The sequence below is a fragment of the Gambusia affinis genome, linkage group LG02, assembly GCF_019740435.1.
Source record: "Gambusia affinis linkage group LG02, SWU_Gaff_1.0, whole genome shotgun sequence".
Lineage (NCBI taxonomy): Eukaryota > Metazoa > Chordata > Actinopteri > Cyprinodontiformes > Poeciliidae > Gambusia > Gambusia affinis.
The window spans coordinates 8,422,079-8,449,631 of NC_057869.1; the positions used below are offsets into that span (position 1 = coordinate 8,422,079).

General features: G+C 38.2%; 2 protein-coding genes and 1 long non-coding RNA gene across 10 annotated transcripts in view; 1 reads left to right on the plus strand and 2 right to left on the minus strand.

The window, feature by feature from the left end:
• Window positions 1-668: 668 nt before the first annotated feature.
• Window positions 669-3,242, minus strand: LOC122825246. The gene is made up of 2 exons (XR_006369602.1): window positions 3,129-3,242; window positions 669-1,113 (listed from the first exon to the last, which is right to left on the minus strand). It is a non-coding gene; the product is annotated as an uncharacterized LOC122825246 (long non-coding RNA).
• Window positions 2,754-14,448, plus strand: brd7 (bromodomain containing 7). 2 transcript variants are annotated; one of them, XM_044106481.1, is made up of 17 exons: window positions 2,754-2,899; window positions 3,236-3,429; window positions 4,079-4,172; window positions 4,263-4,320; window positions 4,489-4,633; window positions 4,821-4,931; window positions 5,604-5,773; window positions 6,322-6,436; window positions 6,685-6,760; window positions 7,677-7,784; window positions 7,870-8,005; window positions 10,104-10,215; window positions 10,539-10,586; window positions 11,276-11,357; window positions 12,414-12,557; window positions 12,918-13,058; window positions 14,271-14,448. In XM_044106481.1, the coding sequence occupies exons 1-17, from the start codon at window positions 2,851-2,853 to the stop codon at window positions 14,342-14,344; spliced, it is 1,857 nt and encodes a 618-aa protein (XP_043962416.1). In that variant the 5' UTR covers window positions 2,754-2,850; the 3' UTR covers window positions 14,345-14,448. The 2 variants fall into 2 exon arrangements, with proteins under 2 accessions (XP_043962416.1, XP_043962424.1); XM_044106489.1 differs by having other exon boundaries at window positions 10,542-10,586.
• A 35-nt stretch (window positions 14,449-14,483) lies between these two features.
• adcy7 (adenylate cyclase 7) overlaps window positions 14,484-27,553 on the minus strand; it is a 61,736-nt gene continuing 48,666 nt past the window's right edge. For all 7 annotated transcript variants that reach the window (XM_044106430.1, XM_044106450.1, XM_044106422.1 and 4 more), the window contains 13 exons: window positions 26,636-26,705; window positions 25,636-25,733; window positions 25,352-25,436; window positions 23,319-23,456; window positions 23,173-23,232; window positions 22,032-22,225; window positions 21,648-21,756; window positions 21,361-21,519; window positions 19,922-20,068; window positions 19,655-19,759; window positions 19,411-19,525; window positions 16,746-16,870; window positions 14,484-15,685 (listed from right to left, as the gene is read on the minus strand). In XM_044106430.1, the coding sequence (XP_043962365.1) occupies window positions 15,539-15,685; window positions 16,746-16,870; window positions 19,411-19,525; window positions 19,655-19,759; window positions 19,922-20,068; window positions 21,361-21,519; window positions 21,648-21,756; window positions 22,032-22,225; window positions 23,173-23,232; window positions 23,319-23,456; window positions 25,352-25,436; window positions 25,636-25,733; window positions 26,636-26,705 (1,552 nt within the window). In that variant the 3' untranslated portion in view covers window positions 14,484-15,538. The remainder of the gene's footprint in view (window positions 15,686-16,745; window positions 16,871-19,410; window positions 19,526-19,654; window positions 19,760-19,921; window positions 20,069-21,360; window positions 21,520-21,647; window positions 21,757-22,031; window positions 22,226-23,172; window positions 23,233-23,318; window positions 23,457-25,351; window positions 25,437-25,635; window positions 25,734-26,635; window positions 26,706-27,553) is intronic.

Consider the following 27,553-nt stretch of genomic DNA (forward strand, 5'->3'; position numbering starts at 1 on the left):
AACATTTCACAGCATTCTACTGAGTTTACTCTGTGATGTTTTTTTTCAGGATGCTCTGCACATCCATTTTTACTTGCTTTACTGTCAGCTGCCATTTGAATGTGGTGTGAAACTGTAGGTTCTTCTACTTTGTCTGCAAGCTAATTTGATGCATTTTAACTTTATTTCACAAATAATTGTGTAGCTGTGAAGTAAAAGCAAAAGAATACACCTTCTTTCTTTCTTTTTTTTTTTTGGTGGTTGAATTATGCTGTGGGATTCTTTGTTGGTCGGAGCTAATAGGAATATAGAGACAGTTATGAGAAGGGTAATACTGAAAGAAAATCTGTTAGAAGTTGTAAAAGAGTTGACACTGGGGTAGAGGCTGATATTTCTGCAGGAAAACAACCAAAAAGATGCAGCCTGAGGTACGATGAAATGGTTTAGTTCAAAATATATTCAGGTGTTACATTAGCCCAGTAAAATCCAGATATCAATCCAGTTAAGAATCTGTGAAAAGACTTAAAATGTAATGCTCTCCAAGCTATTCGATTGCTTTTCTTTCTAAAAAAAACAAACTGCATTTGTTTCCTTGAAATTTTGCACTAGTTTCTGCTCATCTGTCAGTTGAAAGGTCAGTATAGCACATTGAAGTTTGTGGTAAGGTGGTAAAACAAAGCAAAAAAAAGTTCAAGGGGTAAGAAATGCATTGTACTGTATTTGTTCTTCCAGTATTTGTTTCATCAGAGCTCCAGTCAGATATCCCAGGTGTGCGTAAGGAATGCGGTCTGAAACATTCTTCGAGACACAGATCAAGACATAATTTGCTGGGGATGGGTTTGCCCAGATATGAGACTGAAGCATCAACAGACTGTCAGAATCACCTTTTCATCTGCAGGCAGGAATGGCTGAAATGGTGAATTTAGGCAGTCTTCTTTCCTTTCAAACCGTCTGCCCCCATCCTGTACCCTCTTCATGAAACCTGGAATGTGCTTCAAAGAATGTACACTATCTTTCCTCCATGAATAAAACATCTGTCATTCATCAGCCAGTACAATATGTGCCGATTTAACAGAGCATAACAGCTCCGCAAGGCAGGCAGACAGGCAGGGAAGCTCCAGACACCACAGAGTCCTGCGAAACACAAATCCAACAGAGTGTCATTTGTCTGTCGTTGGAGATTACACTGGCTAATTTAAACATGATCCACTGAATGTATTTACAACTAAAAGCTATAAAAAGGCCACCAATACAAACATATGTTTGCTTCCATACCAGGAATATTAGAGAAAGGCTACCTAAAGACAATTTCACACCTGTGCTGCAGCCCTGAAATTTTCATGACACTTCCTAGAGCTTGCAGGGTGCAGGAACGCAGATCCTCACATCAAAATGAGGGGAGTTTATGAGGCTTTTACACCTTGTTTTATATTAAGAAATATGGAAATGATGAGCTCATTTCCATGATTGTGAACTGAGAAGTTCTCTGGAAAATTCCTTTGAATGTGATGGTATTATTGTTTCTCTCTGTTTCTTGAATTTTCTTGCTTGTACTAAAATTCCTTCAGTGTTTTCCAAATCCATGAGTTATTTATTAATGCAAAAATAGTCTTTGTTATTGAAAAGTTGTCAGCCTTTATGTACCATATCCTCTTCCCACACAGACAGAAAAAAACAGAACCATCTAAAACACTTTCATGGCTTTGATCTGGGACATCTCTTGTCCTTCTTTATGTCCCTTTAATGTGGGTAAAACTGTGCCAGAAATCTTATCACTACCTCTACTGCTTTAGGTTACTCATTAAGGGCACTAAGAAATTCATTTTATTCTCTTCTAACAGTTTATTTTTACTATTGGATTTCTTTTTTTTTTCTCCTTTAGAAACAAAGGCTATTATAAAATTTGGAGTTCAGATTAAATAAAACAAAAAAACAAAAAATGCATGAAAAATTGACTTTATAATGACCTACATAAAAATATCAATAACTGATAAAACAGCTGTGTTTCATCTCTTTATAATTTTTTTGTTTGCTTTTTTTTACTACCAGCTTATTTCATTTAGAGACTGACATTTTTGTCCGATGTCTATTTTATATAAAATGGCAAAAGCTCAGTCCATTCGAATGAAGAACACAATTTTCTCACTGTTAATTCGTGATTGGACATGCATTGTCCAATCCATATACATCCATACAATTCTCTGTTGGTTCCAACATTATTAATTCAAGATTAACTACCTATAAATGCTGAATAGTAATTTCTTGTAAACTAATTAAACTGCTTGAGTCATCACATACAAAAAGGATGACCAGTTGTCAAAACCTGTGAATTTCATACAGTTCTTTGTCATTCTTTCCTGAACATATTTTGCAAATTGAACAATTTCTTCCAAGTGAACCTCAGCTTTCACTGACTAGAAGAGGTGTGGGGATTATTAGTTGTGCAAAATAGTGATGTGAGAAATGCACCAAATCAACTGAGAACAAGTCTAAGATTTATTTTTGCCATTCTTCTGTAAAAGCTAGATTTGTGGAGTGCTTGGCCAATAGCTGTCTGAAAAATACTTTTGTAAGGTACTGTCCTGGTGCAATATACTTGCACCAGTACAGTACACAGGTTACACAGGTACTCCTGAAGGTTTACACAAATCCCAGATTTTAACGTAAAGCGGGGTTAGGTGAGGAGTGAACCCTATCGACATTAATACTAAGCCTGAAGCGCCCTCTCCTGGCTGCTATAGACTGTACAAACTGGCGTGTGATCTCCGCCTTGCCGCCAGGTGACGCTGCAATCTGTTGTCGCTCATCGTAATGCTTCCGCTAACAAGATCTTATGAGAAGAGTTAGCAGCCGGTGGCTAATACACAAACAATGGGCAAGAAGCACAAAAAGCACAAGTCCGAAAAACATGCATATGAAGGTATTTTAGTTCATGTCTTTGGTTGTGTTATTCACATGGTATTTTTACAGCTTTCTTGATGAAAACATGTCGAATTAATTGTATTCCCGCTATGATAGCTCCACAATAGCATTAGCTCGGAAACTATTTACCAGCTACGTTAATTTATGGGACTATTTCCTGAATATGTCCGTGTTTATAAACAGTGTTAGCGATATGTATGTTGAATTGGAGTTGCAACATGCCTTACCTGTCTGGTAGCTGTTCATTTTATTCCTGAGCTGTCAGGACGAACAGACATTGTTGATTCCTCGAAATGCATTGACCCACTGACTCTTATTGATTCGATGCTCCCAGAATACGGAGACAGACCGCTGAAGCTGGTGCTAAAGGTGTCCGGGAACGAAGTCACGACCGGAAGTTCCAGTCTGGACACTTTTTATGAGGAGCAACCCACAGACAGCGAAAAACCTAAAGACAAGAAGAAGAAAAAGAAGAAAGATAAAGACAGGAGCTTCGGCTCTCCAGAGGAAGACAGAGGGAAGAAAAAGGTAAATAGTATATATATACTAAAGAAATAGAACAGAACAAAGGAAAAAGAAATATTGTTTTTCACAAACTTTACTTTTACTTTACTTGACTGCTGATATAGTTTAAAAATAAACTATATCAGCATCATGATTTGAAGAGCACATTTTAAGTATCTTCCAATCCTGGATAAGTATGGAGAAAAAATAGAATAGGTCAAATATTTGTATTTCCATAACTAATCCTTTGTGATATGTCTTAAAGGTTATAGCCATTTATCTGTCCATCTCAATGCATCCAGTCATTTCTTTATCCAAGGATTGATAACTGAAAATCTGAACCTGGGGAGGTAGGAAATTTTGACTTGAAAATGTGCCGAAATCATGGTGTATGTAGGTTAATAATACAGACAACTACAGTTTTTTAAAAGGCTAAGTTCTGGTGTTATTCATGTCATTCAGTTTACATTTAAAACTGTGAAAAGTGGGGATCTAAAATGATAATAAAAAAGGATTAATTTAAACTTTTCTTAACATGAAACTTTCAAGCAATGTTGTATTTTGTGAAAAACAAAACTTAGTTTAAAATCTTTTGGCCATGACCGTAGGAGGTGATTATCCTTGCTAATGGACTTGCTGCTATGAAGGGGAATATTGTCTCTGTTCATGTTAGATGACTAAAAAGAAGAAGGGACACGATGCAGAAGGGGAAGAAGACAGAGAGCAGAGCAGAACTCCTATTCGTTCAGAGCTGGATAAATTGGAAGGTAGTTTTAAAATGTCTACACTTTATTCCAACTTTCTTTCTCAAAGTTTATACGCATTTTTAAATATCCATCCGATGTCCATGTTTGCAGAAAAAGAGCAGACACCTCTGCAGGAAGCTTTGAATCAGCTCATCAGGCAGCTTCAAAGGTGCATCACATGGTTCTAAGTATTCTTTAATTAATTATTGTGCATGTAAAAGCAAACTCCCCTCACAGAGCTGAGAACCCCAATTATCATCTTTTCTGTCTGCATATAGTCTGTCTGTTTTTGTGTATGCTTTGGTTCATAAGTGAATGAAATGTGTTTACGCTGCAGGAAAGACCCCAATGCATTCTTTGCATTTCCGGTGACCGACCTCATTGCACCTGGTTACTCTTCAATTATTAAACGCCCGATGGACTTCAGTTCAATGAAGGACAGAGTCAAGAAAGAGTTCTATCAGTCATTGGACGAACTCAGAGTAAGTGCGTAGGTAAACCAGAGATCAGTCCATAAGATGTTTTACTGTTATAAAGAATTCTTAACTCTTTAAATCTTCTTTTATTTTCTAAATTAAATATACAATTCTTGCAAGGTGCTGAACCCGTTGCTTAAATATTTTTTAATATCTTCTCTAATGCTTGGTACTGGATTTGTTGTTGCTGTAGGTAGACTTCAGAATTATGTGTGAGAATGCCATGATTTACAACAAACCAGAGACAATCTACCATAAAGCAGCTCGAAAACTGTTACACTCTGGAATGAAGATCCTGAGCCAGGTACGTGTCTCCTCATAGAAATGTATCTGTATTTTCTTTTTCCCTGTGGATTTCAGTCCAAAATTGTACAGCCAGAATAAGTACATCGTCTAACATCAGTTCATGTTAAAGAACCAGGTTTGTTTTGTGATAAGAGTCCTCATATGAACACAACAGAGGCTTGCAAGACTATTTAGAGTAGAAAGACTTTTATTTCAATCCTTTCAACAGATTAACTTGGTAGGAAAATTATCCGAAGTGAAGTAGATGGTGAGGAACACAACTTTATAATGTGTCCTCTAATAGCTGTGTGTTTCCTTTAGAGATAAAAGGGAGTTCAGTAAATAAGACTTGATATTGCATTGATCCAACACATGAGGGCACTAGAGAATGTCATCTGAAGTTTTCATACTGCAGTGGTGTTGGTCTGGAAAGGCCCCTTACAGATTCAGCACACCATAATCAATTTAATAGTTAATTAACAGACCTGTGCAGAGCTTGATAACATGTTGGAGCGGTAAGTCAACTAGAGTCAGCTGTGTTGAAATGAGCATAGGGCTAAAACCTTCAGGACACCAGAATTGGACTTTTCTACCATACAGTAAAAGGAATTATTTTTGCTCTTCTTCACCTATTTGCTTTTCTTCTCTAGGACACTAAGTTGTTTTTTTTTGTTGTTCCTATATATAATAGGAAAGGCTGGACAGTCTAAAGCAGAGCATAGATTTTATGTCTGGCCTTGACCGCTTCGCCAAACAACCGGTGAAGTCAGAGGACCAAGGAGGCACCAGCTCAGACCAGAGCAAGGAGGGTGCCATGACTGCAGGGAGCAGCGAGCGCTCCCAGACGCCCAGCACTCCAAGGTACTTCAACTTGCCAACGTCACACCTTCCACTGATACCGGCAACTTGACTCATCAGTTCTTTAAATATCTGTGTAAAAGATGCATAAGCTTTGAGTGAAGGATGAAATATTGTTGGGTTTCTAAGAAGACTAATCAGAAACAGCATGTTGTGTGTTAATGACTGAGTATTCTTTACTCAGTCACTGCGTAAAGTTTGGGGTTTTTTTACTGCAGAGCTGGAAGATGAGAATGTGAGGAATGCCCGATGGCAAGCTAGGACGTGTTTTCTCCTGCTGCTGTACATGTTTTCCATGAATTTAGTTCTTTTTTTTTTGCTGCATGAAGACTCACCATGGCCACAACAATCTTTACTAGTCTGTTGCATCTTGATGGCATTTGTTGATGTCAGGGAATTGAATCAAATAGATGAAGAGTGGAACAAAAGCAGAGTTTAAATACGTAGACTTCCTTCTTGCATTATTGTTTGTCGCTGTTTGCTACTGCTACAAAAGTATTGACTGTCAAATTGTCTCATCCTCGCTTTTTCGATTTTAAATTCTTTTGCAGACAAGATAAAGACTCCAAAGACGAGGCGGCAAAGGCAGAGAAAGAGCTGGAGGAAATCCGCAAGGTTATTGAGGAGTCTGGAGGAAAGCTGTCGAACAGAGTGGTGCAGTGCGATGTAAGAAGCAAGAATTCACAAGAAAGCTTTTTTATTTCAGCTAATTTATCTTCCTTTAAAAATGTTCATTTCTTCAACTGCCAGTATGACAAGAAAAGATGCTGCAGATCATTTAAAAGTCATCAGTTCAGCAATAATCCATAATATTAACCTTGTGAAGATGTATTTTGTTAAATTATTGTATTTTGGAAAAGTTATATTACTATTTATGTTTTTTATGAGAAAGTGATCATTTATTTGCCTTGCAGTTGGAGTTTGCAAGGCGGAAGTCCGATGGCTCCACGACTCTTGCCGTCCTCAACCCGGCCGATCCGTCACCCGGAGGTACAAACAATGTCAATCTGTCACAGAAAGTTTGGTCCACGTTTATTGGTACCTAGTAAAGATGTGTGGGGAAAAAAAATCTTAAAATAACTTGATCTTCTATTGCAGTATAACAATCTGAAAAATGTAACCTTTTAAGGAAAGTGGGGAACAAATTGTACCAGATTATAAAATAACAATTTGAAGCAGAAATATTTTAAGTGATATCTGTAACAGCCTGTTTAAAAGAAATGTAACCGAGGTCAATTTTTAAGAAATTTTGACTCTGTTTCTCTGAGTTCTAACTCGCAGTGAGAAAAGGGGTTAGGGCTGGTAAAGCAAATCTTTCAAGCTCACTGTTGGAGAACCACAGGAAAGAAGGCTGTCGTCTGGTCTCCATAGCAACCATGAAATGCTTTGTACTTTCTAAATAGGTGGAAAAAAAGCTTTAGCTGTCCTACCATTACAAATATACATCTGTGGAGTTGGACAATAACTGGAATTACCTGAATTGGTCAACTGAGACTCAGACTGCACTCATACACAGCAAACACTCCAGGTGGGTGTGGAGTTACACGAAGAAAGAATGTGTGGAAAAAGAACACTTAAGAACAGTAAAGACTCTGTAATACCGTGGGCCCATTTTGCTCCCTAAGACGGTGCCTACAGTACTCCAATCAAAGTACATTTCTTACTTGCCATGAAGCTTTCCCAGCTTTAATCAACAGTTTTTAATTTAGTGAGAGATCATGCTTCTGCATCGACATTTTAAAGATTCTATTTTACTAATATTTACCAGGGGAACCAATAAATGTTAGACTGCCAGTGCAAAACAACCATTGTGTAAGATATTTAATATTTATATTGTCTTGCTTATGGAACACATTAGTGCAGATATTCTAATAATAAAAGCAACGGTTAAATGTCATTTGCTCAGACGTTGGCTACTGTCCGGTGAAACTGGTCATGATGTCCAATCGGCTGCAGAACGGCGTGAACAGCCTGCAGAGCTTCAGAGAGGATAAAAGGAACAGAGTTACTCCAGGTAAACGAGCTGCTTCAAGCTCATCTTCCCTCATATAGTCTGAGCAGCTGACAAAGTGATTTCTGCTGCATTACAAACTCTTCAGTGTCCTACTTGAGCTACGGCCCGTTCACATCCTACGCACCGGCGTACGACTCCAGCTTCTCCAACATCAGCAAGGACGACTCGGACCTCATCTACTCGTTCTACGGAGAAGAGTCCAGTATGCAGGGCTCAGACAGGTATGCTGCAGCGCGACCACAGGCACAGTGGAATTAACTGGCAACGTCATTATAGGCATTCCTCACTGACTCCTGGCCAGATGTTCCCTCTTTTTTTGACTTCGTCCAGACTAGCGGAGATTAGCCAACAGCTGCAGACACAACCCGACCCTCAGGTCTCACAATACAGCTCAGGTTTAATACAATACACAAATGGGACCTTCTGTTGTTGGTTTGTTTTATGAAGAAAAGATTAGCAAAGTTACAAAAGTTCAGAGTCTGCTCAAAGGAGAAGTACTCTGTGCCAAAGGGAAGATAGTACGGTAATCATTTGTAATTAAGTCTTCATGTATTCGTCGAATTTCTGAAATGGACACTTAATGTCTTGTGTTTCAGTCTCTGTAACATAACCAGTGAGAATCAGCAGCTGCCACAATGTTCCATTCAAGTCACTTCTAATAGAAAATTGCAGCCCAGATGTTTCTGTCTTTTTGAGCAAAGACTGTCATCACCATAGACTGACTCTTAAACCCAAATGCATCATGGGAACTGGTGGTCCTATCCCTTCCTTTTACCAGATTGCTAATATTCTAGTTACGTAAGGCTTGTTAGCTCGCTTTCAGCTTACAGGGCACGACTCGCGTCCCAACAAAAGATGTTCACATGTATTTCTTTGTCTGATGTCAGGGAACAGAGCAAATACTGACTGCTTAGTGACCCAGAAATCCCACCTCATATTAACTCGGCAGATCAGCTGATCAGTTAAAGCAGGCCGGTTGATTCAGCCGGGGGGATTAAGGCGCGAGGAGACTGTTGTTTTTGTTTCATCAGACAAAATATAGGCTGCAACCACTATAATAAATAACATAATTTTTCTTTTGACATTGAAAAAAAAAAGAAGGTTTAATATAATATAGGGCATTCTAATAAGTATAATGCCCTATATTTATTGCCCTGCCAAAACTAGTTTTTTTTTCACACTTAATTTATTTTATTGATTTTTTTTTTTTTTTTTTTTTTTAGTAGCAGAAAGCTTTTATTGATCTCAATCCAGAAAATTACAAAAAGAGGACTGATACATTTTCTTCTATGGGATGTTTGTGGAAGATAATTTAAACAAGAAAAAACAGTTTCCAATGATACTTGTGTAATTCTGTCGTGGAAATTTAGTACAGGATTTATTTAATGCAAAAAATTAAAAACGACTGCCAAATCTGCATTTGTATTTCTATTTTTTTTATGTTGGTTCTGCACTTTTTGTATCCAAATTATTAAACCACTTGCAGATCGCAGACCTCTGGCCTATACAGTCATATTCAATAAATTAGAATATGCGTCCCAATGTGTCTCGTTTGTCAGATTAAAAATAAGAACCTTTCAGCAGACATTAAACATACTTTTCATTAAGTCTACAGTTCTGTTTTTTATTGGTCTGATGTAACAGTAAGTGCAAAGCCATCTGTGTCTGTTTTGCTTAGAGATAAAGTTCCTAAACTAATTAGGTTTTTCAAGGATCTAGTTTATTGAATGGGTCTGTATACTGGTTACTGGTAAGAAGGGAATGAATACAGATTCATGCCTCGGGTTTTTTAAACCATATTTTTCTTTCACTTGTTCTTACAAGAATGCACTTCTCTGTGTTCTGTTACACAAAATCTTATTAAAATACCTCAATGTTTGAGAACAAGGCAATGAAATCAGTAAAATATGCCCTGTTTGTTTAATGGTAGGACTCAGTTATCCAGTGTGGGAGGTTAACTGAGGTGCATTGTCATCCATCATGTATGGTTTCAGATTTATGTAGCTTTATGTGCTCAGATGTTAATGTCTGCATATTCACTTTCTGGTTTTGTCCAGTGGTTTATCTGAGTCTGTCACTTTCCAGGGAAGACATTGTTCTTTCCCTGGAGAAATGAATGAATTGAAAATGTCTGACTAGTTAGCAACATGTCCTCACTTGTCCATGAAATCCTGCGTATAGGATTCAGTTTCCTAGGAAGTTTAAGTCGTGTTGAAATCAACTTCTCAGCAGGTTTTATCAGCAAATTATTAACAAACTAGTTAGCAGTTGTGAAGTTTCAAAACTGTTGTTGAGAAGATGTTCTTGTTTTTCTGGCAGCTTGTCGGAGTTCCTTGCCAAATCTGATGAGTATGTTTACAAAATGGGTGACAGTCTTCTGGATGCGATGACCAATGGAGAGCATTCAAGATGTCTAAAGGAAACTGAGTCTGTAAGCAGCCATTATTATCACATCCTATTACCAGTTGCCTAACCCAGTGTTTCCCAATTCCAGTCCTCGGGGCCCCCCTGCCTGCATGTTTTAGGTGTTTCCCTTCTGCCACACACCTGGATTGAATCTTTGGGTGATTAACAGGCTCCTGCAGTACTTGGCTGCAGAAGATGTCATGCAATCATTTGAATCAGCTGTTCTGGTATAGAGGCACATCTAAAACATGTAGGCAGGGGGGCCCCGAGGACTGGAATTGGGAAACACTGGCCTAACCCACAGAACTGAGAGTGATGTTACTTTTAATGTTGTTCATATTTGTCCAGCAGCCAGAGGAGCCAGGAAGCAGACAAGCGAAGAAGAGTGGTGTGGAGGTGAGAGTCTGTCTTTAATCTGGAGCTGCTTCTGTGCATTGTGTTTTTAACACAGCAGGAGAAATGGAAATGGACATTAAGTGTAGAATGTAACACAAAACCGGAGCCACTCAGCCTCATCTGCTCCTGCCGGGCTGCTGCTCGGCAGAAAGCCCATCACATGAGCCTGCATTACACCCCATATGAGGAGCCTTCATTTGATTTGTTATAGATGGCCTCTGCTGATGGTTTCTGCACCAACCAGCTGTGTCAACACAGCAGGGGCCCGCCGTTAACTGCCATCCATCCACACATGGAAAGAACATTTCCCTTCAAGAGCTCCTCACTCGCAGTCCGCAGTTAGAGAAGTTGGAGGGGGTTGTGTTTTCCTTCAGCACATTCGGCCCTCTGGCTGCAGAGCTCAAAGAGCAGCAGAGGAAACCGAAGCTCTGGCCCCAGCGTCAGACACAGAGCCACTCTCTGTACTGTCTGTTTGCTGTTCTTGGCTGCTTTCCAGGTTACACTCATCCCCTTCTCGGTCGTTGTAGCTTTTGATTAGGTTTGATTTTTATTGGATCAGAGAAGCAGCATCTCCATTAAAAAAAAGACTTTCGAAAGCCTTGATGTTCCCTTGGCACGTCACCTGTCCAGGGAGGAATGCATTTTCTAATCTGACTAAGCGTCTTTTTTTCCCTCTCTGTTTCTCCCAGGTACCCGAGGACAACTCATCCACCAAGCTGGACGTCCCTCGTTCTGCTGAAAGCCTGGATGTGGCTGAGGAACTCTCTGGGGGTAAAGTCCTCAGCTTTGTTTATAGAAACAACTGATTACATGTGGAACAAGAAAATTAACTCCTGATACAGCAAAGTATAAAAGTGGTAGGGATGCAAACAACCGACGTACAATTCATTGTTGATTAATGGTTTATTAGATTAAAATGACCTCCAATCGCTTAACTATTAAATCCTCTTGGACTGCTGTTGTAGTTTGGCCTCCAACCAGAAGAGGGCGCTGCTGGTTGTCCTTAAGCAGAGCCTGTTGATACAGAAAAGTTGGCATTTCTCTTTCCCAAAAAGAGAAATAGTTCAAATAAACTAGTGTGTGATGCAAAATGAACTTTATAGCAGTTCTGTTTTGAAATATGAACACTCGACAAGTTCCTTAAGTTATCATCCCAGTCAGTTGAACTGCATAACCGAGCAGTGGCAGCTACTCAATAAAAAATTACTGGCGCGCTTCAAAGGTGAAGATATGATGACGGAAAAGCGTAGAGCGAACGAGAGAAAAATTGTAACATAAAAAAAACGATAATGCCAATCAGCATGGTTGATTTCGAGGGCAGTCAACATGATGAACTCGTTAATCATAATTCAGAAAGTATTATAAAATATATGTATCCTTTTGTTACTTCATGATGATATGCTACTTAGTGTATGCTTACCACATAAAATCCTAATAATATACACTGAAAATTGTGGTTTTGAAGTGAGAAATTGTTTGCAGAGTACAAAAGCTTTTGTCAGATGCTGCATATTTCTCATAAAAACAAAAAGGCCCCTCAAAAAGTGCAGCTTCAACTTAATGCCTATAACATTGATACAATTACTGTAAATGAACTATAATGGAAAAAATGTGCCACCAATAGACTTTTCTTCACCCTGTCATACATTTACTTCTATCTCAGACTGCTGGTTTTTGACTGGGATGTTGTCAGGATTCAGAATGAAAGGATTCATTGTGTTGTGTAAATGTAACCCCTTTTCTGTGGGGGTTACCCAAACGTAACAGAAGGAGCTGAGAGGAAGTGCTAACAGAGTGTCTGTGCTGACCCTCCCCTATCTGTTACAGACGCCCTGCACTTCCAGCAGAAGTTGGACGAAACTACAAAGTTGCTGCGTAACTTACAGGAAGTACAGAGGGAGCGCCTAAGTGCCAAGCAGCCGCCTAACATGATCTGCCTGCTGGCCCCGACTGCCAAGGAGCTGGAGCTGGGTAAGAGCCTCTCGCTGCATGGGCCCCTTTGTTCCCGCACTCGGGTCTCACCACCAGCTGTAGGCCTCCAACAACCCTTCATTTACCTCGTCAGTATTCATCTAACACAGGTGTGGTTAGACAGTGGTCTGATTCAAGTCACTGCGGCCCCCAGTTCCCAGGGACGTGATGCATTTTCCTTTGATGTGCTGTATTCTGTGTGAGCGAAAAATGTGACCTTTTTATTAGAAATCATTTAAAACTAAAAATCCCTTGGCTTTAGGTTTAAATAATTTCAGAAATAAATAGTATGAATTCCCTTTATTTCCTCTGCTATGTGATTGGCTCATAATCTATTATTGTCTTACTTCTTATCCACAGCTGAGAAAGTTACAGGGAACCTGACGGAGCTGACTGGTCAAGTGGCCCCATGTGACGTCAGCAGCATCTATGGCATCAGGAAGGCCATGGGCATCACCGTCCCCCCAGATCTGCCTGAACCCCTCATAGACCTCACAACAGGTAAACTGTCTTAACGTAGCCGAGGCTCATCCTACAGCCTGGAACTGGATGGAATTTGCTTCAATGTGGGAAAAAAAGTAAATAAGTATGTTTATTTGACTTCATTTCTATTTCTAAAAGTTGTGTTTCTTTCCTTTTGTCTTTATGTTGTTTCTTTCTTGTGTACTTTTGTGTTTTTTAGGTTTTCTTTCCTCGTGTCCCTCTTGGCATTCCTTTGTGTCCTTCCATTGAATTTCCCTTTTCCTTCCTCACTGTGCTGTTTTTATTTCTGTGAATGCTGCAGCCATTAACACTCTTGAGTTCCTCTGCTTTTTGCCACTTAACTACATCTGCATGCTTTGTGCCATTTCACTCATTCAACTTTTACCATATTCTGCTCATTCAGGACATTACAGCTATATTTTGGTATTGACATCTTTTACTGTTTATGAAATATTCAGCTTTTTGTGGTCATGTTGGAATGGAACATCTTATAATTTCTGAAAAATTCTGCTAAAACCTTGGGGCTCTTTCTAACTGCTTCCATGTATTTTCATCTAGAAATTACTTTTAAACTCTAAAATGTCGTCGTAACACATAAGCTTCAACTACTTCTGATTAGTTTAGCTTTCTTTTATCTTTTACAGATTTAATAAATTTACTCTTCAGCGTTTTTGCTTCCATTATGCTCAGTCTCCCCAATGTAACTCCACTTTCTCCCCACCAATAAATCCAACCCCAACCCTAATTCCTCATAAATGCTATAATTTAAGCTTGTTTTAGCTTTTTAGCTCATTTTAACTTATAAACTGTTGTCACTTTATAGTTTAGCTTTGTAAACAGTGTTCTGGGTAAATTTCTAATAGTCTAGGTGGGATTTTTGCATTGAGTGAAAGTTTTTACTACTATAGTTTTTCTATTTTTTGTTAGTTTTGCAGACTTTTGCTTTATTCTGCTGCTTCAGCCTACTTATTGCATTTTTGCAAGACTTCTGCTCTTGACTTAAAACGCTTCTGTAATTTTCTCTAAAAATATTAGGCTTGCAGCATTCACACTGCGTTTTTGCAGGACATGCAAATTTGTCTACTTTCTTCTGTTTCTATATTTTATTTCTGTCGATCCTGAAAAACGTATGGGGATTTTCACATAAAAATGCGTAGACAGATTGTTTGTGGTGCATTATGCCTTACATTAAAGAAAAACCACACAAAATGGTTTTCTTTCTGCTTTCAGTTCATGAGACGAGTGAACCGATGGAGACCTCGTCCACCTGTCCAGATGTGGGTCACCTTGTTGCAGTGAAATGACATTCCAGCCTCATTAAGTTTATTAGCCTAAGTTTTGTACAAACGACGCTTTTTTTGTCTGACTATTGTGTGCATTTCAATCAATAAACCTTTTTTTATTTAAACCTTGTCTAAAATTTTTTAATTCTAAATGTCAAACTACAGACTAACGAAAACATTTATTACATTCTGCAACTGTACAAAAAGTTAATGTCACATTTGTTCACAGAAAGGCCAGTACAACATTATGCAACAGCAATTACAGACGAGATGTTGGTCTCAGATGACAAGGCCACGAGACGGATTCAGAGGAGCCGACAGTGTTATGGTTGCCAAGAAAAAAATAATAAATCCGCAGAAAGGTTAAGTCACACAGCTGAGGACATGCATAACATTTCCCACCTGTCGCAGCACACGTGGAAATCAAAAGGCAGCAGAATAGTTTCTATTTTCCTTTATCAAAGTGGAATAAACAAAAATGATGGAATACATTCAGCACAGTTCTTGTTGAATCTGTAAGTTGTTGGAGTGGTCAAACTGCACAACTGGACCAAGGAATGTGATCATAACGAGTTCTACCTGAACTTACAGAGGCTTGTATCTTCTGTCTGTAATGGTGTGAAGATGTAGGATTTACCAGGCAGGAAAACTGCCATTACCTGAATATGCAAGAAAAGGTTTTCATTTCAAACAGCTCAACCTGAATACCTAACATCTGTCTAACTTTTTAAGTAGCTGAATTTCAGAGTTTTAATTTCTGCAAATTCTCAACAAAAGTTATTTTGGGGCACAAATGTGACCCTAATTAGATAATAAGCCTAATTATCTTCAATAAAGCATAATTTTATATAACGCTTTTTTATAAGTCAACATCTTAAAGAACTGCAAGAATAAAATAGAAATAATACATAACTTCAATTTCATCACATTAGGTTAGAAACAAAAAAAAATATACATGACATCACTTGTTTTTATTGTGAATAGAAAAAGTTGGCAGCTGTTCTCGGCAGCCGTCTCCGTCGTCTTCTAACTCTAACTAAATGGTCCCAGGTGTGTCTTCCACACAACGAAGCAGAGAAGTTTTCTTTATTCCTTTCAACGGCATCACAGGAACGTGCATTACAGCCAGACTGGCACCTGTGATGTGTGGGAGTCTGCAAACTCTGTCACCCGTACATGAGTCTATCCAGTTCTGCTGGCTGCGACGGCCCAGCCTCAGCTCAGCCCGATGCCTAGCTGTTTGCTCGTGTCAGTGCACACAAAGAAGGTTTTCAGCTCCCCTTTCCCCTTGACGTTGATGAATCCTCGACACTCACAAGAGTAACCCAGCTTCCTCAGCACTTGAGAGGATTCTTCTGTTACCTAAAGGAAGAGCAAAAAGTCACAGCTGAAGCTAAGAGAGGTGCATTTGTATGCAGACTTAATGTTCGATTAGTCATGATTCCAATTTAAATCTATGTTCATTTTAGAACGTTTACACAACCACAGTCTTTAATGTGGGGTTCTTCATGTGTAGAAGAAAAAAAACATGATTTTTAACATTTGTCTCCCCTTTACTCTGGAGGCATAAAGGGGATTTTCCCAACTAAACCCCTCAGTTTAGTTGGGAAAATCCCCAACTAAACTTCTATTTTAATTTGGGATTTAGTTGGGCTTATTTTCTCAACTAAACCCCTGACTGAAGTGAACTAGGTTTCATTTATGGAGATCAAACAGCAGGTAGGTCAGGGGTCTGCAACCTTTACAAACCTAAGAACTACTTTTCCCTTATTCTCCCTAAATAAACTCATTTAGAGCTGCAAATGTTGCCTGGCATTTTAAAAAAAAGCAACTTAAAATTTGTGATTAGAGATCTACTGTAGTATATTTGTTCTATTTAAAAGATCACAGTTTTATTTCTATTTTTGGATAAACGATTCATACATTTTCTTTTACAGGAAGTTGATATTAGCGGAAAATTAATCACAGTTTCCAACTCAGTGAAAAATAAATTTGATGTATTTTTAGTCTCATTATGTTGTGGAAATTCTATGCAATTACTAAAACCAGTATTTTTTCTCTATGTACAAATATTAGTTGTAGTTAAGCTAAAGTTATTTAGAGTCATACTGGTAGGCCCAGAGAGCCACTTATTGCTCCAGAGCCATAGATTGCAGACCCTTTAACTTGCTTGTTAAACAATATGCTAGGTTTTAAAAATAAAATGGTCATGAAGTTAAAATAAAGACTAGGAGAGCATTAACTAGAGAAGCAACATGAGAACCATGTCAACTCTGGAGGAACTGCAAAGACCCACAGCTGATGTGGGAGAATCTGTTTACAGGGAAGTTACTAGTTGGTCATTCCAGAAATCTGGCCTTTATGAAAGAGGCATGAAAACATGCATAACCACAAAAACGAGCAAAGCCATACTGAAACCAACCTGGATCTTTCCCATTTCTCCAGTGCTCTCCATTCTGCTGGCTACATTCACCGTGTTGCCCCAGATGTCATACTGAGGTTTCCTCGCCCCGATCACTCCAGCTATCACTGGGCCATGATTAATTCCTTAGAGAGGGAAAAGAAGATTAGTTTTATCTTATTACACAACAAGTAGGAAAAGAAAGTCACAGGGCAAGAATACAAATACAAAATTGTTCCTTCGTTACCAGAGGTGTGGTGTGCTGCAGGTTTGTTTTTAATTGTGATAATAAACTACAAAGATTTCCTGATTCTGCCCCTTCATCAGAACAAATTATTCTAATACAGTCTTTTATTCAAATACTGTCTGTTGAGGAGTGCATAGCTCCCAGTGGCTAATCCAGGCAAACTGCTGTTTAAACACTGTGCATGCATGAATCTGCATTTATGTACATAGGTTGAAACAATTCATAAAAACTGACTAATGCAGCAAAAAATACTTTTATGACTCGCAGACACAATTTTCCACAGAAATTAAATTAACCCATTTGGATATTAGATTAACTATATAATTTAAAGTCATCTAAAGTAATTTGGAACTACTCCAAAGTAATCATAAAACACAGTCACAGGTGGTGGGTTTTTATTTTCGGTGAATTCTTTGAGGCCTGCATTAACAAACGGGCCACGTTCCAACTTTCTCCTCTAACAGTTGAAATATAAGATCTACAGGAGGACGCCTTGTTGTTTACATTTTTCTTCTGTTAATGACTGGTTATTAAAATCCACAATTATAGCAAACTTCACAGAGAAGGTCTTTTTATCCGTCATGTTTATGGATCTGTTTTACATGTTCTACAGAGCTGGACTGACTCGACCTCCAGCATCACGTCCAGCGCAAATTGGTGGTTCATCACAGAAAATCTTACATTTATCTCAAGTTGTTTCTCTCTATCCCACTGTAAGCATGTTTTATTCAATCCACTGGATTTCTGATTATAAATCCTGATAATTTACGACAATTAAAAATATTTTAAATTTATTTTTTTGCTTTTCTCTAATGCATTGCCTCATCTTCTGATATATTCCATGATTTCCTTTTAAAAACTTAACCCTTAACCCTCCTGTTATGTTGTGGGTCAAATTGACCTGTTTTAAAGTTAGAATTTTTTTTTTTAAATGGTTGGAAGTATTTTTGTTTGCATGAAACTTTTTCTATTTGTCTTAATAGGTGCACTCTACATATAAATTGAAAATGTATTCATTTTACACATTTGCACCAACCCCTAGGTCTACATTTTACATAGATACTGTTCAGGCCAATTTGACCCGGCAGTCAAGTTAAAGTGCAAAAAAAGATTAAAAAATGTCCAATTCTATATGTTTCCTTGCAGCTATGAGCCATATTTCACCACACACACACCCACACAAACACACACCACCTCACACATACACTCATACAATTTTTGACGGGAACTTTTTCTGTTCCCGTGGATAAACTCCACCCACACTGAGTGACACTCAGCAGAAGTGGAGGAAAACATAAATACTCTCTGCATGACTCATTTATCTTGATTTTAATCAGCAGGTCAGTTTGACCCAGAACAGTATGTGTGTCTCAAGTTCAATTATAAAGATCACCCATTGAAAAAAAAGTGTGCATGCGAGTTTAGTGCTATTGTCCTGTTAGAAGGTGAACCTCAGCAGTTGTCTCAGATATTTCTGATCCTCCTCAAGAAAAGCTTTCCCACAGTATGACACTGCCAGCATCCTGTTTGACCATGGGGACTGTGTGCTCAGGATGATGTTGTATGTTAGTTCTCAGCCACAGATTATGTTTTACTAGGAGGCTAAAAGCTCCATTTCGGTCTTTTCTGACCAAGTAGCTTCATTCCAATGTTTGCTGGTCCCCAAATGCCTCATTGTAAATATGACCTCTGATGGCTTTCTTTAAGCTGTTACTCTTTTCTTGCACCTCACCCTTAAAAGTAACGTTGCCCAAGTCAAGGCTAATAGTTATCTGAACCTGAGTTGTGAATCTCCGCATCTCCTCTAGTGCTACCACAGCCATCTTGGCACAAATTACTTTCCATTTTTGGGTGATAATTTGAATAGCGCACAGAGAAATATGTAAAGCTTATGATCTCGTGTTCAAGTCAAACTCTACTTCAAACTTCTCCACAACTCTCTCCCTGACCTGTCTGCTGTGACCCTTGACCTTCATGGTGATGTTGCGCACTGATTTTCTCTAACACACATCTGTGGCAATTGGTGTACAGGACTTTATTTAGGGGTCTCTGAGTAAAGACAGCTCAATACAAATTGATTTTGAGATTTTACAAACAAATTGAAAATCAAGTATGTACTCCCTCCTGTACATGATTCAATTTATTGTGTTGGTCTTTCACATAAACTCCCAGTGGAGTAAATTGTGATTTGTGGCTTTAACATGAAACAATGTGAAAAGGTTCGTCCCAGTAACACGATTCTGTAAAAGCAGGTTCATTGTGATAAGCTGCTAACAGTCTGTAAAATAATAACCTAAAAACCGCTCAGTGCTTCAGATCAGACTGTAAAAGCAGGACATAAACACCAATCATCTGTAGGGTAACTAAGGAGACCAGCCAGGTTATGGTGTAGCTTTATACAGTCAATATAAAGCTACACCAGCTGCTGTGCACACTCACCCACTCGAAGCCTGAAGGTGTTGAAGGAATGTCTGTTGATTACATCCAACTTGCCAATCATAGCAATGGCGAACTCCACCATGATTCCTATCTGGGCCTGCTGCTTCTCTAAGACCTGAAAACATACAGGAGGACTACAGAATCAACTCAATACCTACAACATTTCAAGCACGAGCAGAGCCTGCTTTGAAACAGCTCGTCTGACCCCTGCCTGACCCGGAGGTGAAGCGCTACTCAAGCCCACCTGATGGTTTTCCTGGCCAGGCCCACTAAGCCCCACCGTTGCCATGTAGGTGCTGCCAATTGTCTTGATCTTCTCCACACCACTGAACTTTGGTTTGGAGAGCAGCTGGAGGATTACAGGAAAACAACTGAGAAATGTTCACCTTTTATCATGTTTTTATTTTCCCCTGCATGTATCAAAAGTCCAGATAATTAGCATGTCAAGGAAGATGCGATGAATGGCAATAGAAACAGGAAAGAATGTCTTTTCTACTTTTATTCTCCTGACCTCATCAAAATCGGCGACGATTTCATTGAGCAGCCTGAGGCATTCCAAGCCCTCCTTGTTAATATCACACTCGGTGTAAAACTCTTTGAAATTGGGCACAGAGGCAAACATCACGCAGACGCAGTCATAAGACTTGTAGTACAGGTCCTGTTCAGAAACAAAACACATGGGTTTTATTTTCAGTCTTATCACTTTGTTAAAAAGCATTAGGATAATTCATTGTTATGAGCTAAATTCTACTAATATATAGGTGTGTGTAATATGAAGCTTGTATAGTAATGATTTATTACGGACTGTGATGTATTTGACAGGAATTCCTGTTAACTACATTGATAAAACTCAGAAATTAGCCGTCTGTCAAAATTTGACTATCACTTCTAACAAATGGACTTTAACACACAAATGTTATATTATGACCAAACATTATTATGGAGAAAACCACTGTGTTCACAGATGTCTATTAAACATTTATTAAGATCTTCCACAAGGAGAGTGACCAATACAAGAGGTTTTATCCAATCACATTAATGGAAAGTTGAGTGGAAGCAAAAAAAATATAAAAGTAAAGATTGACAAGAAATATGGTTAGCCACAGCAAATTAATGAGTTAAGCTTTTTCTGAACCAGAAGCAATGGTCAAAGCATCCTAACTCAGTGGTCCAAAATCCTCTTCTCAGTTCAAAGTAAACTTTTCATTTAATTAGCAAATAAACTAAGCGAGAAGAGGCACAACATCCTAGTTTCTTTAGGATGTTGGAGTGAAGTTTCCAGTCTGTGATGATTTGAGGAGCCATGTTATCTGCTGATGTATTACCAAGTCCAATATCAATACAGATAGATTGATCCGTGGGGTAGCTCAAACTTTCCTTTCTTGATGCTGATTTGTTTCCAGCTGGACTTAGAACCTGCTCACACTGCCAAAACTAGCCATTCCTGCTTTAGTGACCATTGTGTAATAGTGATTTACTAGCCAACAAACACACATGGACAGCACACAGAATCTAAGCGGTGCAGCTCAAGAGGAAGATGAGAAACGCCGGACCCAACAACGGAGCAGAAGGGACTCAGGCTTCAGGCTCAGATTTTCTGAGAAAGCAGCATTAATATCAGGAGTAATGTGATAATCCCATGAGTTGGATGAGTAGAGTTGCATGTTTTACTGAGGACATTGTCTTGATGAATGTAAAATAGGTTTAATCTGCCTAAAGCCAAATAAGAACTACTGGATTCTTGTCACCTTCAAATATAAAAACACTAAAATACAATTTGCAGAATCAGAAACCTGTGAATTCAGAGTTTTGGTTTCAGCTTAGAAAATGACCTGTGTTATGGCATTTCACTGGTAGTATTTTTCTTCCTCTGCATCAATTATCATCTAGTGCCTAACAATCAGATGGCTTAACCTGAAGGATTCAGCTGAAATGCCTTGAACATCTCACCTCGTTCTTCTTGTTCTCTCCGACAAACAGTGCTGCCACGTGGGCAGGCAGCACATTTTCCAGCAGCAGACGGTTCAGGTTCTCCCTCGTCTCAATCTCGTCCTGCTCCGTGCGGTTCTTGTACTTGAGCTGGAAGTCCTGCCGAAAGCAGTTGTCGTTCTAGGAGGCAGACCCGCAGTGATGTTACAAAATGCAGCAGTAGTGTGGGCATTAATGCATTCAGTTTTCTTCTGCCAGAACTGTTGGGGATACAAAAGAAAGAAAACTAAAGCAGAAAAATACCATACCTGCAGCGATATGATGAGCATGGTGACTAGAAACAGTATGATGTCGATGCCGCTCATAATCTGAAGGTCTTTGACAAACCCAGTGCATGGCAGGGTGTCATTTATCATCCTGCAGAACAAAAATGAGACATTTTCATTCAGGAATACATTTTGCAAAATTGTCCAGAATGAAAATATGAATATTTTTTCACCATTCAGTTTGTGTTTTTTCAGTTAACACAAACTGAAAAAATTTCCAAGCTTTAATAAAACACACCTGGTTTAAAACCAGATGAAATGTTATCCTATGAGTCAAAAACTTTGTCCATCCGTGTTAACAAAGTAAAAGGAAACGTCACTGACAGTCTTATTCCAATAAAATATGCTTCATAATTTGTGACCTACTCGCTGCAGTTAAATCTGTTGTAGTATTGGGAGGAGTTTTCAAACTTCAAGAAGTGGGATTTAAGTGGGTGGCTGAAGATGATGTAGTAGTACAACGTGGATGCAACAAAGAGGAGGAGCACTTTGAGCTCTAAGCTCACTCGCAGAAAAACTCCACATGCAATGAGTGACAGGCTCCAGCAGCATACAGAGTACTGAGGGACAGAGAGAGGACAAAGGGGACATCCATTATACAGGCAATACAAGTCTAACACATGTCTAACACAAAAAATATCTATCATCTTTAAATGACATGCAAACAACCAAAATAATTATCTAGAAAATATTTTACATGTCCAATAAAGGAAACTTTTATTTAATCCTGCAAACCTTTAATATAAAGTAATAATTCCTTGCAAAACTACTTAGACTCATTTGACTTTTTGTCTGTTACAACTACAAACTTTAATGTATTTAAGTAGGATTTGAATTGATAGACCAACACAAAGCTGTGAATTATTTGGGATGTGAAAGTAGCATCCCAATTAGTAGGGATGAGGAAGCTGATCAGATATGATGGATGTAAGCAAACACACAGCAATTCTGACAGAAAACCTGTTAGAGGCTGCAAAAGACTAGGGCTAAAGTCATCTGCTACCACGTCCTCAAGTATGAAGCTAGTTAGGATGGACTGGAGCTGGTTTGTATCAAAGCGTATTCATGTACTAAACTTACCCAGTCAAAGCTCAGATCTAAATTCAATCAAGAATTTGTAGAAAACCTCAAAATATTTGATTATTTATACTTCATATCTAATCTTTTTAAATTTGGACTGTTTGGCAAAAACAAAAAAATGGGCAACAAATTTAGTCTCTACACACACTCAAGTGACTTGGAGCTGGAGCTGTAGTGAAAGGTTGGTAGAACCAGGGGTCAGAATAAAAATGCACAACACACTTTTCTTTTCCCTTCACAAAATATGAACCACTTTGTGTTGGTCTATTAAACAAAAAGATCAAGGCGGTTAAACACTTGTGCTAGACACTGTATATCTGGGATGAGCTGTATGAGGTTTGTGTTTCCCCAAGTTTATGTATTGAGGCAGTAATACATTATGGGACTAACTAAAACACAAATTATAGTTAACAAATCCTCCACTCACAGGCAGTGACAAGTCATCAGTCTTTATGTTCAGTGACAAGTCATTCTGGAAAAGGAAACGCTGCCAAGAGATGAAATAAAAATTTTAATTTGACTGACAAGCCAACTTGATTTGACTCCGAGCCCAAATTGTGAACATCTTCCTACCAGGTTAAATAGCGCCGAGATAATGATGACCGCAGTGGTAATGGTTGCCAGAGAGAGGCGCAGACACGGCCGCTTCACCACCGCCTCCGATACAGCTGGCAGCAACCGACACCCTGACAGCTTGTATGGAAACACGCGCTGCAGAGGATAAAGAGAAGTGAGAAGAAATGATGAGAGGAAAAGGTGGATTCAGACATGTGAAAGGAGCATGTGACTCTTTGCCCAGTCAGCTGTCTCCAGACATCATGTGTCAGTGACTTGCAGATGATTTAGTTCAGAAGAATTTGTTTTTGGGGAGAAAACTGCAATGAACTCAGTTTTCATCTCGTTCTCAAAAAGGAAGCTGCAACAATTCAGCAATTCAAACCTAAACAATTCAATGTTTAGGTTTTAATAGTTCAACTTAAGCTAATCCTAAAAAAAAAAAATTTAATAACTTCTGTTTCACAATATTTTTTTTAAAAAAATTGCCTGCTTTATAGTTGGTGCTTTATCTTTGAATTATAACAGGAAGTGTTTTTTTTTTTTTAATATATTTAGCCAACACTTCTGAAGTTTAAAAGACAAAAAAACTAATAGCTTAATGTTTTGATCATTTCTATTTAGTTTACCGTTGATTACATTAAACTATATTAATGCAGTTTTATGAATAGGTAATAAAACGTTAAAATGTGATTGAAGATGAACAACAATTTAACTTTTATCAAAATCTTTCTTCCCTGGAGTTCAAAGAAATGACTTTATGAGTTAAAATTCTGAGTTCTGATCGATAACATTAGTCACATATTTAGAGAAACTGAACTAAAACAGGTTATCTGCTTATTCACGTTGTAAGCGCTACTATTTTTTTGCAAATATTGGTGACAACATTTTGCTAAGTTTCTTTATTTTACTCTTTACCCACACTGCCAACATGTTCAGTGTCACTTTCTAACTTTCCATATATTATAGAAAGTTGGAGACAGAATGCAAACAATCTGTCATTGTAGATTAAATAATGTCCAGGCTGAAATTGTTCAAGATTACTAATGTTAATTAGCTATGAATTAAATGAGGATTATTTAAAAGCATTTAGTCATTTCTGAATTTGCTAAATAATTCATCTAAGAGCTAATTTGACACATTTAAACAGACCTTCATCTTTCGGCTCTTTTTGTATGACACTTAAAGGCCACAAAAATCAGTAATTAACTAAAAGTCAGAACGCTTACAAGCTTTTATTCAGGATAAAAGCTTGATCTGGTCAATCTAACAGGTTTATTGAGGATATTTTTAAGGACAATAGCAAAAGCGGTTAAATATGTCCAAATGCACTCGACATCCTTAAACTTTAATGTTCCCTTTCCAGTACTGAACAAACTTGTAATTTTAAATTTCATCTGCACTCTGCTTCTGGAAGATAACTGCTAGAAAGCAAAAAGGGGGAAAAAAGAATGCTGCATTCCCACAAAAATTATTTTTTAATCAAGTCGTCACAATTACTTTACAAGATTCTCTTGTATGACATTAGCACAAAAACAGAGCAGAAATGTGGAAAAGATTTCACATTAAATTTCCCTCTTAATTCAAAAGGATCTCAAAGGTTCAAGAGCAAAACACTTCAGTCATGCACATATACTGCAAAAATGGGCCAGGTCACAATGAAACACAACACCTGCTTTACATCTTATTACATTATCCATCTAGGTCAGGGATCTCAAACTCCAGTCCTCAAGGGCCGCTGTCCTGCAGTATTTAGATGTACCACAGGTACAAAACACTGGAATGAAATGGCTTAATTACCTCCTTCTTGTGTAGATCAGTTCTCCAGAGCCTTGCTAATGACCTAATTATCCTATTCAGGTGTGGTGCAGCAGAGGCGCATCTAAAAGTTGCAGGACAGCGGCTCTCCAGGACTGGAGTTTGACACCTGTGATCTAGGTAGTAGCAAGCAATGCACAGGTCTTTTCCATTTTCTTCAACCCCAGATTCCAACATGGCCTGAAAATTTGTGAATTAAAAGATCAGTCATAATAAAGGTTAATCATACTGACCTGCAAATGACCCGCATAACAGATGGCCAAAATCACCACCAGAATAGAAACCAACACTCCAAAGTATGTCAACCCCTGCTCCCTACTGATAGAGACAAAATCAGTTAGACTTTTTTTTTTTCATCCAAAGCAGTTTAATTTTATGGTTTTCTTTGAAACAACAATAACAACTGACTAAATCTCTGAAAAGCACAAGGCAACAAGACTGGTGTTGTTCTTTCAGAGTTTAGCACAATGAGGGTAGAACAAACTTTTATTGAAAATGGAAATATGGTTTTACTTACTTCTTTGTGACAAGCATTTGAATTACAAAGATACAGAGGAAGATGAAGGTTGCACATCCCACATAGTACTTGAACATCGGCAAGTCCAAGAATCGGTACTAAGGAGAGGAAAAGAAGAAAGTGCTGCTCTGTTTGCAGGTTTACATACACATTTGAATGAGGCTTTGGGGTTTTTAACGATGCATTTGGATTCTTTTCCTCTGAGAGGAATGATTACGAAACCTCAGTTTAATGTTTATCCACTCCAAAATAAATTTTGCTGTATGTTAAAAAACTCCACATTTTAACTCTCCAGCTGTTGACTTAAGGTGAAGTTAATACATTTGGAAGTAGTCCTCCATCTTCTTCATTCTACCCACTTTGAGCAATGCTAATGGCAAAGAACCAGACTAAAACATGATGCTGTCCCCACTGTGCCCGATACCTGGAGCAGTGTGTTTAGATCTGAAACAGTCAAACAGTTCGCTCTTTGTTCTGACTGTAAAAAAAAAAAAAAAAAAAAAAAAAAAAAAAATTCCCTTGAAAATTTTTTTGCCTGTGGGCAGATGCAAATTTTACTCCATGTGATAGTTAAACATCCTTCTCTAGGACAGCAGCATTAGTGTTCCTGTGTCTTCCGGGTTACGTTGTGCTGGGTTTTCACCGAACATATTTATTATTTGCCTTTATCAAAAGAGAAACCGTTTGGGTCAGACAGTTGAGGTTGGATACAGCGGGGTGTTTCAAATGAGAAATTATGAGAGAGATTGAGCAGATTACCTCCAGATTACTTAACTCCTGCAATCACCATATTAAATATAATAGAAGGCGAAATGGTATGTTTAAGTCTGCCTCTTAATTTTGCCTCTTTATGTATGAGAGAAAATCCAAAATAAGTCCCATTTATTTAGTTTTTTATTTGTCCAAAATAAAATCAAACCACCATTTATGCTGTTGTATCAAAGCAACTTATGTGCATGCAAAACTAATGAATGATTTCAATAACCAAAGTCAAACCTACCTGCTTTTCTAATTCTTTTTTTGGAAACCACAAGGCTACCCTTCTGCTCTCTTCAGACTTCGACCACTGCCTTTGAGAAGAGAAGAAAAGAAATCTGATTATTCTTTTGCATTCTAACACACTTAATTAAACTCCAAAAAAATAAATGCTGCAGGAACTTCAACAAGTTCATCCAGAAGAGTCTGTTGAAACAGAGTCTGTTTCAACAGACTCTTCTGTAGCAGTCAGCATTAAAGGAGCCTCTGACTGAAGACACTTTTTGAATTGTGTTCATTTTATAAAGCATCTGAAGAACCGACTTCCTCAAGAAGTACGGTCTACTTTGTCTCACTTTTTATGCAGCTTCGCTCACGTTGAGCCTGTTGTCTTGCTGAATACTGAGGTTTTTATAGTCCTCTACTGATTTTCCCATGATGGGCATTCTGCAGGTTCTCCTGAAATCTACAATCATCTCTTATTTTGTTCACACTCAAGTTAAGGTGATTGTTCCCATGCCACAAACAAATCACTTGACAAATAGCAGCAGTTTTAAAAGAAAGCCACATAATTGCAGATTGTTGCACTTGTAATAGCATGTAGTTGGTAAATCGGTAAATTGTTAGTGACCTTACAAAGTGCAAAGTCGAATTTGCATCTTAATTTCTGTTCATCATGTAAGAAAACATTTCAGTAAGAGAAAAATCTACCTTACACCCTAGAAAGATTTATGCCTTTTTAACAAACAAAAATGGCTCAGATTTCCTATCTGCTAAAAGCTAATTATGCAAAACTTCATAGTTTTTCATCTGCTGCAGACGAGGCTGTGCTCATGGTGACTGGGCCATGCAGAGCATTTTTCTCACATTTTATCTCAAACCTGTATTTGCATAAAAAACATCCTCCAAATGCAAAATCATGTCTTCAGCTAAGCTGAACATA

Bases quoted from the DNA above. Each gene is read 5' to 3' on its own strand.
- brd7 (XM_044106481.1), top strand. From the start codon at position 2,851: ATGGGCAAGAAGCACAAAAAGCACAAGTCCGAAAAACATGCATATGAA. The intron at 4,321-4,488 runs GTGCATCACATG...TTTACGCTGCAG, and splicing joins CTCATCAGGCAGCTTCAAAG to GAAAGACCCCAATGCATTCT. The intron at 10,587-11,275 runs GTGAGAGTCTGT...TGTTTCTCCCAG, and splicing joins CGAAGAAGAGTGGTGTGGAG to GTACCCGAGGACAACTCATC.